An 11,177-nucleotide genomic window follows, 5' to 3' on the forward strand; every position below is an offset into this window, starting at 1 on the left:
GGAGAGAGGGAAGGACAGAGGGAGGGGGGAGGCAGGAAGGAAGGGGGCTGGAGAGATGGCTCAAGGGTCAAAAGCACTGACTGTTCTTCAGAGGTCCTGAGTTCATCACTTCTCAGCCTTTTGGCTAAGATCAAGTGCAGAGGTCCTGATTTCAATTCCCAGCAGACACATGGTGGCTCACAACCATCTGATGTGAGCTCTGGTGCTCTCTTCTTGTACTCTGGGCATTCAGGTGTACATGCAAGAAGAATGCTGTGTCCATAACATATAAAATAAATCTTAAAAACCTTTAAGAAAGAAAGGAAGCAAGGAAAGAAGGGAGGAAGAAAGGAAAAAGGAAGGAAGGAAGGAAGGAAGGAGAAGGGAAGGGAAGGGAAGGGAAGGAAGGAAGGAAGGAAAGAAAGAGGAAGGGAGAAAGAAAGAAAGAGAGAAAGAAAGAAAGAAAGGAAAGAAGGAAGGAAGGAAGAAAGAAAGGAAGGAAGGAAGAAAGAAATTCACAAGCCACGTATGCTGGCACATGGCTTTAATCTTACCATTTGAAAGGCAAAGAAAAGCAGATCTCTAAGTTTGAGACCAGCCTGGTCTACATAGCAAGTTCCAGGCAAGGCTGGCCAAGGTTACAGAGTGAGACCCTGTCTCAAAAACAAAAACAAACCCACAAACCATAAAACAAAAACAAAACAAAAAGCTCCAGGAAGATATAAAAATTATAAATACATACGTGGATTGTCCCAAAGGACTGACCTGCCACGTCCAGGCAGAAGGAGACCTTCTGTCCCCCGGCCTCGCAGCTGTACTCCCCAGCATCCGCCTTGCCCGCCTGCTGCACCACCAGCCTCCTGGAGCAGCCCGAGGCCTCCACACACACCTTGGAGCTGGAGCTCAGCTTCTTCCCGTCCTTGAACCATGTCACCTCAGTCTGGGCCTGGGCCACCTCGCAGCTCAGTGTGGCATTGGCCCCTGCCTCTGCCTTCACCTTGCTGTGTGACTGCTGCCCCTTGGCAAACACCACCTTGGGCTCTGGGAACAGATAGAGATACAGTAGGTCAGAGACTCTAGACTAAACATAACCCTTCTCCAGGGCCCAGGGTTCATCAAAGTCTAGCGATTGCCAAGGCAGCACTGCCCATAATTGACATGACAGCATGTGATCATAAACAAGTTCTGTACCACATGTGACCCAAGCCATGTGCTGTCAAGCTTCATCTGTGGAAAACTTGGATACGCAGTTTTGTCACTGCCCTAAGAACCTCCAGACCCGCTCTGATGTTTGCTGGCAGGTGAGCTACTATAGCCTCTGAGGCCATCACAGTCAGTTGCCTTTAAAATATTCCCTGCCTTGGGTTCCCAGAAACTGCAGGCCATCATAGCTTCCCAACTCTCCTACATGCAGAGACCATAGACAGCAGGAGGGAGGGATAGCTACCTCATCCCCAAGCCAGCAACCCACATCTTTCTGGACCACAGCGAAAGCAAGTACAAGAGAATGGAATGCAGTTGAGTCAAGCAAGACAGAGTGGCTACAAAGTCAAAGTCAGAGTGGAAGAGATCAGATGCACATCTATGGTCACATGGGAATTATGACAGAGCCAAGTAAGGACTCCCGAAGCCCTGGGGCCCAGCAAATAGGAGTTGACAGACAGAAGGATCACCCGCCATCTGCAGGACTTGCTCTACAACCAGAGGACTCCGTCCATAGTAAACAGACTAGAGCCACCACATCTGTTTGCTGTGCAAGCTCACCACCCCAGGTTGCTGTCAGCAGGGAAACTCCCAAAGATTGGCTCAGCCATCATTCTGTTTTGATCTTATGGTGGCCAAGTTACTGGACAGAGCTGAAGACTCACCAACACTGAGGTCTAAGGGCAGAACAAATACCAGCCCACGATACCTAGACATGTCCTCCAATAATCCCACTGGGCGCAACCCCAGCACCCACCTGTGACGTCCAGGCGGAAGGAGACCTTCTGTCCCCCGGCCTCACAGCTGTACTCCCCAGCATCTGCCTTGCCCACCTGCTGCACCACCAGCCTCCTGGAGCAGCCCGAGGCCTCCATGCGCACCTTCGAGCTGGAGCTCAGCTTCTTCCCGTCCTTGAACCATGTCACCTCAGTCTGGGCCTGGGCCACCTCGCAGCTCAGTGTGGCACTGGCCCCAACCTCTGCCTTCACCTCGCTGCGTGCCTGCTGCTTCTTGGCAAACATCAAATTGGCCTCTGGGGACAGTTGGACAAGGATAGAGAATCAGATTCAGAGAATCCTAACAAATTCCTCAGTTCCGGATTCTGATTAACAAACTCTGGGCTCTGCACAGCTCCAATTCCTACCACGAAGATCCTCCATGGCCTGTGGCTTGACTACGGTTTTTCTTATACCTGAATGTGTGATGGCCTGCTCTTCACTGGCCAGAACAGATCAGCAGGGAAGGGCCACAAGAAATGACTGGGCCAATCCTTACAGGCAGAGACAGTGTCCTCTCATTCCCTAATCTGCCCAGCTTCAGAAACACTTTCCACAGCGCAGAGGAAAGTCCCATTCATGAACACATCCCCGGTTTTCTCTACTAACCAGAGGCTGACCGTGGCATGACTTTTGCTTCTGGGTACGGCCAAGCTTACAGCCATGCACATTACTAAGAATTCTGATGCACGGAATGTATGCATTTGTAGGTTTTTAGAGCCTGGGTGAGACATGGCCGCACATGCCTCTGGAAGAGAGCAAAGAGTTTTCATCTATGGAGATATGTGTGGACCCCGCCCATGCAGTGATCCAGTTTGAGGAACCCCACTGCCCTGAAGGCTGTCGTTATCTCTGCCAGACCTGGCAGTCTGCAGCATCTTCTTGCAGGGAGCAATAGGAGGTCCCCTTGCCCTGCCTGGTGTCCAAAGCTGCTCCCAGACAGTGCCACAGTCCCATGTCATACTGCAAGAAGCAGTAGCAAGAGGGACCCAAGCATCTTGCTGTCTTTGCCCCAGCACACTTGCGCATGCCCCTGAGGTCCAGCTGGGCACCCAGTCACAGTATCCACATAGCCGTCTGCTATGTCTGTGAAGCCTACATGGTATAGATGTAGGTGACCAGACTTAGACCACACAGGACCCTGACTCTTGCCCAGACCAGGGAGGTTCCAGCCACAGCTAGCAAGTCCTTCTTCCTATAGAACTGAGCTACCCACCATCACTAACACACACACACACACACACACACAGACGCACACACAAACCCAAGCACAAGTACAAACCAACAGAGGCACACACATGCTCACACATATCACGCAGGTGCACATGCATGCACACACAGACAGGCACATCCACACAGATGTGTGCACCCACATATGCACACACACAGACACACACACATGTGCACACATATGCACATGTGTGCACGAGCGCGCACACACACACACACCAGAAAACAGCTACCCCACTGCCCTGAACCCCTCAGAGCATGCCTGGAACTACAGACAGAGAATAAACATCCAGAACCACAGTGCGGCACAAGGACAGATCTCAGCCCTACTGCCCACCTGTGCTCACCTTGCACCAACAGCTGGTAGGTGATGCGGCTCCCACGACTAACACACTCATAGAGCCCAGCGTCATCCTGTGCCACATCCCGCACCAGCAGTGCTTGCTTCCCAGCCGACACCTGCATCTCATACTTGGGTCCTAGGGACAGCTCACGACCATCCTTTAGCCAAGTCACAGCCGCAGCCTGGTCTGACAGCTCAGCCAGCAGCTGTGCCTCCTCATGCAGCTGGGCCAGCACCTCCCGGGCAGCCACGGCAGGAAGCTTGTTGCTGGGCAGCCCCAGAGCCCCTACACATCAGAGATGGTTTAACAAAAGGACAAAGAGACCACAAGAAGGTGGGCAAAAGGAGTCACAGACAGTGGAGGAGAGGAAAGGGGATGTGAGGGTAGAGAAAGAGAGATAAAAGGGAAGAGACCCAGGAAAGGGGGTGGGTTGGAAGCAAAGAAGCAGGTGTGGAAATCAAGTCAGTGGGAGGCAAGAGAAGAGAGGGGGATAAGGAGGAGTGGGGAGAAGGGACCGGTGAGTGCAGGATACCAGTAAAAAGACAGAGAGCATGGGGAAAACCAGTGTGGGGGGAGAGGAGCGGGGAGAGAGAAATAGGCAGAGAGGAGATAGACAGAAGAGAGAATGAGAGAAGAGGCAGTCAGAGATATGGTCCAACCTCAGGGACACGCACACACACACACACACACACACACACACACACACACACACACACCCAGCCTCAACTGCCAGCCTAGGCTGAACAGCCTCAAGCTACCTTGCCCCCTTTATCACATTGCCTCCAGACAAACCTTCTCTAAAGACGATCCCTCCTGCCCACCACCACACTGCAGAAGTAAAAAATGGCACTCTGGGACTCGGGCCTACCTCGGACCACCATTTGGATGCTGGTTTCAATGCCATTAGCCACAAACTTCAGCTGTGCCCCGTGCAAGCTGGCAGGCACCTCTCTGATGGTGAGCATGTGCCGGGTACGGTCACAACGGATCACGTATGTACTGCTCTCTTTCAAGGCCTTCCCGTCCAGGAACCACTCACCCGAAGACGCCACCGTGAGGTCCACGGAGAAAGTGACCTCACCACCCTCCATGGCCTCCACCGCCTTCAGAGGTGTCTTTACAGCCAGCGTGGGGACTGCAGAGCGAGCAGCATTAAGGGAAGAGTTGGGGACTGAAGAGAGCACAGTCTATCTTTCCTCCTCTTCCCTGTCCCCACACAGACAGAGTAGCTAAAGAGTCCCTGAGACTGGTGGGACCTGGGTCCTGTCTTAGGATACCCAACATCTTAGGGGGCTCCAACTTCTCCCAACCCATATCGAGAGTCCCCTTAAGATCATCCAGGCTCTCCTGGAGTCAGAATCATGCTTTGGGGTCAAGTAACTCAAGGGCAGGTGGCAGCCCCACCCCCACCCCCGTGATGTTACTAAATGGTCTTTACTCACCCAAGTGCATGGTCCCTGGAAACTCAAGGTAAGGACTGTGGCCAAAGTGATTGATGGCTGACACTCGGAACTGGAAGTCCCCTTCCTCAGCCACGCCAGCAATAGTAAACTCAGTTGTGGCCAGCCATTCTGCTTCATGACACCTGCTCCAGGCATAGGCACCCAGCTTCCTCTTCTCCACCACATAACCATCAATAGTGACAGGGCGGTCCCCATGGGGTGGTGGGGACCAGCTAAGGGTCACAGAACTCTCTGTCTTGGCCTTCACAACAGGGTCAGCAGGAGGGTACAGGGGTGGCCTCCTGGGTGCTGTGTGGAAAACAGGTTGAGCTCGCCAACTGAGAGCTCCCTCTCCCAGTCTGGGGTCACCAGAAAGCGAATGAATGGTGGAACTTGAGTCTCCCCCTGGGCACTGCTCCAGTGGATGGGATGGTAGCACACCCCATCAGTGGGCTCAGAAGCCTTTCCCCAGACCTGCTGCCACCCAGTTGAAGTGGGAAGTCCCTTCCTCAAGAGAGGAATTAACTTGGAGTGGAGGACACACGACCACCCTTTTCTGCCACCCTTGGACCTCCACTGGTAAAGGACGCCTACAGCATGGAGGGAAGACAGGAGTGTGGGTGTGTCCCTGCAGGCAGGGCCACGCAAAGACCATCCTTCCAGCCCTTACCTGATACACAGAACTGGGTAGTCGTTCTGCAGCCACCAGCCACGAAGGCCACCTCACCCATGTCCTCCAAGGTGCACTGGAAGATGGTCAGTGTGTGGCAAGTGCCTTCTGCAGTGATGGCAATCCTGCCCCCTGCCACCATCTCCTCCTGGTTCCGTAGCCACTGGACAGGGCCTTCGGGGACAGCCAGCTCCACCCAAAAGATGGCTGTGTCTCCAGTCCTCACTGCTGTTTTCCGAGGCAGCTTTCTGGTCAAGTTTCCTAGAGTAGGAAGATTGTCAAGATTGTAAGACAAGCCTCCTGTGGACCCCACTCTCCTTTTGCACACCCCCTACTCTTGGGACCTCCATCCCACCTTCCTATGTATCCAGCCCCATCCTCCCACCTGCTTCTCATGCACACGAGCTCTCTCTCTCTCTCTCTCTCTCTCTCTCTCTCTCTCTCTCTCTCTCTCTCTCTCTCTCTCTCTCTCTCTCATACACACCTGCCCAACCTCCCTCTATGCACTGCCAGGCTCAACTCTCCCCAGCCCCATACCACTACAAACCTCCTCCACGCCCTAGAACCTCCCCACCTACTGACTCACTGCTTGTACCCTCTTACCTCTCTGCCCGCCCCCTACACCCCAACCTTTCTTTGCCCCAATTCTTGTGAACACCCTCTTGTCAATCTCACCCATCACACATTCACTCAACCCCACCCCCAGCCCAGATCCTAGATCCCCTCTGCCCTGCCCGCTGTCTGCCCCTCATCCTGGCTCCTCTGCTCTGTCCCTCTCAACTTAGCCCCAGTCACCTGCCTTCTTGCCCACACTCAACTGGCCCCATCAGTACCCCTTGGTTGAGAGTCCTGCCACCTCTACTCCCAGGTTTGTTTGCATTCCTGGCCCCGCCCAGCCCAGCCCAGCCCCACCCGCCTGCCTTTAACTGAGAGCTCTGCCACCGTGCGGCTGCCCTCTGTGGTCTCGCAGATGTACACCGCGTCGTCGTCTGCCGAGACGTTGCGCACAGTCAGCCGGCGCTCGGTGCCCTCCTCCTCGATGTCGTACTTGGCGCTGGCCCATAGCCGGGTCTCCTCCTTGAACCACGCCGCCTCGGTGGCTGGCTGAGCCACCTCACACTGGAATGTGGCAGACTCTTTCTCTCGCACCTCCAGGTCCTGCAGCCGCTTCTTGAAGGGCACCGCAGGCTCTGCGGGAGGGGGACAGTGTGAGAAAGAGGGGCCAATGGCGGGGCTCCGACAGGAGTAGGACAGGGCAAGCGAGCAGAACGGGTGAGGAGGAATAAGAGTAGGGAACCTGAAGCTAACGGATAGAAGGAGGCAAGGGAGGAGTCCAGCACATAAGCGTGGACCATCGGAGTTGGCGGGCGGGGTGAAGGGGAGGAAATGTCCTCAACGGACCAAGGGACCAAAAGTGAAGAAGGGGCATGGTCGAGTAAGTGAGCTGACGGGACAGAGTGGAGAGTAAGAGGAGAAAGTGGAACACGGAAGAAACAAGCAATAGCTATGTGAGGTAGGGGTGTGCAGGGAGGGATGTAGGGATAGTGACTGGGACTACGAAGGTTCAGGCCAGAGGCCATCTTCGCCCGTGTGTTTTGGGGAGAGTCACCCAGACCTCCACCTCAGGATGTAGACACCCGACCTTAGCAGATCTTTGCACCAGGTTATCTCCTGGAAACGAAGCTGGTGCTCAAGTGAAAGGATGAGGTGCCGGGAGATAGGGGGAGTGGTGGTGGGGGAGATCGGGAAAGAGCTTCAGCCTTGCGCATGTGCAGGGCTACAAGTTTGCTCACCTCTCACGACCACCAGCACCGAGCTGTAGGTCTGGCCCACGAGGTTGGATGCTGTGCAAGTGTAGAGGCCGCGATCAGACTGCTTGCAAAAAAGAATCTTAAGGACGAAGTTCTCTTGCTCATCCTCATATACTACGTGTCTCCGGCCCTCGTTCACCAGCTGCCCGTCCTTCTTCCACACTGTCTCGGGCTTGGGCTCGCCGGTCACAAAGCAGCTGAGGCGCGCGTGTTTGCCTTCGGTCACCGTGCAGGTGCGCGTGCCAGCACCAGGTGGAGAAGGAGGGACGCCCTCTGCGCGCATGGCCTCGCGCCGCTGCTGCAGGTGCGCCAGGAGCGTGGCAACGGAGGTTCCGGGTGGTCCGGCAGCCTCGGCATCCGAGTCCACCACGAGAGCGGCGGCAGCGCTGGCGGAGCCCAGTGGGTTCTCTGCTCGAACTTCGTAGGTGCCACCATCGCGAGGCCTTGCCGACCGGATGCGAAGCGCGCTCGCCTCTCCGCGATCTTCCACGCGCACGTGGGGGGCATCTGGTGCACCTAGGCGCCGCCCATCTTTGGACCAGCTCACAGCAGGTTGCGGTGAGCCGCCGACGCGACATCGGAAGGTGGCGTCTGCGCCCTCGCGCACACGAATGGAGGTGGGCCGCAGCAGAAAGTGGGGCGCCTGCTCGGCACACGTGCCCTCCGAGTCCACTCGCAAACCTACAGCGGCGAAGGCCTCCCCTATGGCGTTCCTCGCTCGACACACGTACTGCCCGCTGTCACCTAGAGCCAGATCGAGGATGGTGAGGCGGTACACATCCCCGTCCTGGGCCAGGCGGAAGCGTGCTCCTGCCTCCACTGGCTGCCGGTCCTTCTCCCAGCTCACGTGTGGCGTGGGGTTGCCCACGATCTGGCAGCTCAGCGTGGCATCCTTGCCAACAGATACCACAAAAGCCTTTGGCCGCGTCAGGAAGCGGGGTGCTCCGCTGAAGGAGTGGTCCATGATGTTAGCAGGGTTGGGGGACTGCAAAAGGCAGAGATGAAGGTCGTGATGGAGTTGAGATGAGCCAGTTGCCTGCACCTCTTCCTCATCCAGTGTTACCAGGAGAGGACAATTTAACCGAATGGACACCTCCACATGGGCTACCTCTCCATTCCTCCTCCACTCCCAACCCACTCTAACAGCTCCAAAGTCCAGCAGTTCAGATTGGCCTTTTTCTGTGACTTGAAAAATCTAGTGTCTTCAATTACTTTGGTGTGCCTCTACTCTATGCCCAACTCCAGTCTCACAACCCAAAGTGATGTCCCTTAAGTTCCAAACCAGGAAGTCCTCTTGACTCCCAAGGGGACATGTTCTTCAACCAATAGGAAAGGAGAGAAGCCATCACCCTCACCGGAAGTGGTGCTCATGCCAAGAGAGGTGTCCTCGCTAACTGGGCGGAGATAACCCACTGGCACCTGTCTGTCCTCAAACTGCCAATCCTGCGGAAAACCTGGCCCCAGGTAAGAGCAGGATGTAGGAGCAGTGTAGCCAATGGCTGCAAAGGGCAACAGGAGGGTCCCTATAGTCTAGGACCAGTACAACCGGCTTCTCTCTACAAGAGCTGGGGACCAGCTGGACCTAGCTAGCCCAGGGCCTGATGATGGCCTTGTCACTATTCAGTCCTTAGCATGGTTCTGTCAAATTGGACCCCCCCCCCTGCAAGAACACGATTGCGTGCCTCAGTCCTCCTAGGAATCATCAGCACCCAAATAAGGCTGGCCTCTGCCCACTCAAGGCTTAGCCCCAGCCAAGCTGCCACTGGTCCAGTGAGTGGGTGAAATTACCTGCTTGCACCAGGCCTTATATAGGAACAATGGGCACTGCAGCTGGTTCAACAAGCTACCCTCCTCCACCCCTGGCAGACATGGGTACTCTAGAACAGAGACCTCAGCCTCTGCATCTGCTGTGCTTGGACACAGCCTCCAGTCTCTCAGCCTGGTCTGCCTGATACGGGACTGGCCAGTTGATGGCTTTGTGCTCCCTGACCCTCCAGCTCCCAGTCCTGTGAATCAGGTAGCTAATCCCCTAATCCTCTTCCAGGAGACTGATCCTGAACCAGGCTGGGCAGCACTGGCCGGTTTGCTGACTCACTGTCCAGTCAGCACATCTGTCCCCCACCCACAAACAGGTTAGGATAGTGCTGTCAGGCAGCACCAACTGGGGCCAGCCCCTGGAGCTGCCCTTTAGCATCCGTTCCACAGGTCTGCCCCCCAGCTCAGTCTGTAGGTCCCCAGAAGAAGGCAGGGCACCTTATGCCTCTACCCACCATCCTATGCATAGCCTGGAGTGGCCCAGCCAGAGACGCATGAACAAGAGCGTGCAAACAGCCTGTCACACACATATTTAAAGGGAGCTGGGTCCAGCCTCAGCAGGTCCACAGACCCTGGATTGGAGATTCCAGAGTCTTCCTAGGCCTCAAAGGGGCTGGAGGTTGCATCTCCTAAGCAGAGGGGTCCAGGTGGTCATCCCCAACCTCTCAGAGGAGCTTCTTCTTCCTAGGAAGTCAGCTCTTCCTCACCCCTTCCTCACCCCAGCCAGTGACTTGGACTCCTCTACTGCCTAAGGTGGTTTTCAGGAGCCCCTGCCACTCGCTCTTGCAACTGGGCCAGGCCATAACCCACACCCTCCACAGCTTTAACAGAACTTGGCTATTCTGCTTCTTGCAGGGTGGGCCAGTTTTCTGAATGAACCAAGTGGGAGGTGACACACAGACTGGGCCTAGCAAGCCTGGGGCCTGATGGCCTTCTCACCATTCAGTCCTTAGCAGAGGACTACCTCCCTCCCTGGAACTCCATCTTGCTGGCCTCCCTCTCCTCCACACCACTCCAAGAGAGCAAGCCTGTGGCCCCCATGCCCTTCTAGAAAGAATTTCCAAGGGCAACCCCTGAGCTACCTCAGCCTCACCTTAGACCCCGGCCTGTGACTTCCCCCACTCCCCGGGAAATTCTTTCCTGGAGTCAAGTGTCAGTGCCCCTCTGGCTGTCCCCTCCACTGAGCCAACAGGCCCAAAATAGCCCCAGCTGTCAGCAGGCATCCATCTCGGAAGAGCTGGGGGCAGGGACACCAGACCCCCAGGCAGTAGGGAGACTAAGGGGTAACCCAGCCAGGCAGTGGTTTGCATAGTGCCAGACGCAGCCCTCCCAGACCCCTCAGGGCAAACTACCCCTTCCCTTCCTGAGATCTCAACTCAGAGTCACAGAAGGGCCCAGATCTGGCATCCAGCCCACTCTCTTCTCAGGGAGGGGCCCAGGATGACTGGACCCCTAAAGTCCCCAAGTTCCACGGGACACCATGACCTTCAGCCCATCTGACCTCCAGGAACGAAAGATGGCCCTCCCGGCAGCTCTGCTTCCTCACCTGTGTCTACCAGGGGTTGGGGCAGCACCCAGGCAAGGGGCACAGATGGTGAGTTGGGGGGCTGCTGGGTCTGCCTCCTTCCTGGGGCCCAGGACGACGTGGTTCCCACCCAGCAGCCCACACTCCAGCCGGTCCTCAGACTGGACAGGGACGAAAGGACAGGCAAACGCTGTCAGCTGAAGAAGGCTGGGCCCGCCCCTGCCCCACCCCCATTTCTGGTCAGCCCAGCCCAGCCTAGCTCCAAAATAGCCCTGGTGTCACTGTCCAGGATTCAGTTTCACCCTCACCCCCAAGGAGGCAAAGGGCAGGTGGTCAGGAGCAGGAAGACGCCTGTGTCCTCCCGGTGTGATGAGGGTAGCGG

At 56.0% G+C, this 11,177-nt stretch overlaps 1 protein-coding gene across 11 annotated transcripts in view; it reads right to left on the reverse strand.

Moving 5' to 3' along the window:
* The window catches only part of Obscn (obscurin, cytoskeletal calmodulin and titin-interacting RhoGEF), a 150,547-nt gene extending 139,573 nt beyond the window's left edge, over positions 1 to 10,974 (reverse strand). For all 11 annotated transcript variants that reach the window (XM_087574963.1, XM_087574962.1, XM_087574961.1 and 8 more), the window contains exons 1-9: positions 10,817 to 10,974; positions 7,438 to 8,440; positions 6,565 to 6,834; positions 5,645 to 5,905; positions 4,975 to 5,283; positions 4,401 to 4,667; positions 3,536 to 3,817; positions 1,940 to 2,215; positions 745 to 1,020 (exon numbers count right to left, since the gene is read on the reverse strand). In XM_087574963.1, the coding sequence (XP_087431089.1) occupies positions 745 to 1,020; positions 1,940 to 2,215; positions 3,536 to 3,817; positions 4,401 to 4,667; positions 4,975 to 5,283; positions 5,645 to 5,905; positions 6,565 to 6,834; positions 7,438 to 8,419 (2,923 nt within the window). In that variant the 5' untranslated portion in view covers positions 8,420 to 8,440; positions 10,817 to 10,974. The remainder of the gene's footprint in view (positions 1 to 744; positions 1,021 to 1,939; positions 2,216 to 3,535; positions 3,818 to 4,400; positions 4,668 to 4,974; positions 5,284 to 5,644; positions 5,906 to 6,564; positions 6,835 to 7,437; positions 8,441 to 10,816) is intronic.
* Positions 10,975 to 11,177: the final 203 nt, after the last annotated feature.

Source organism: Rattus norvegicus, chromosome 10 (assembly GCF_021556685.1).
Source record: "Rattus norvegicus strain SHRSP/BbbUtx chromosome 10, alternate assembly SHRSP_T2T, whole genome shotgun sequence".
Lineage (NCBI taxonomy): Eukaryota > Metazoa > Chordata > Mammalia > Rodentia > Muridae > Rattus > Rattus norvegicus.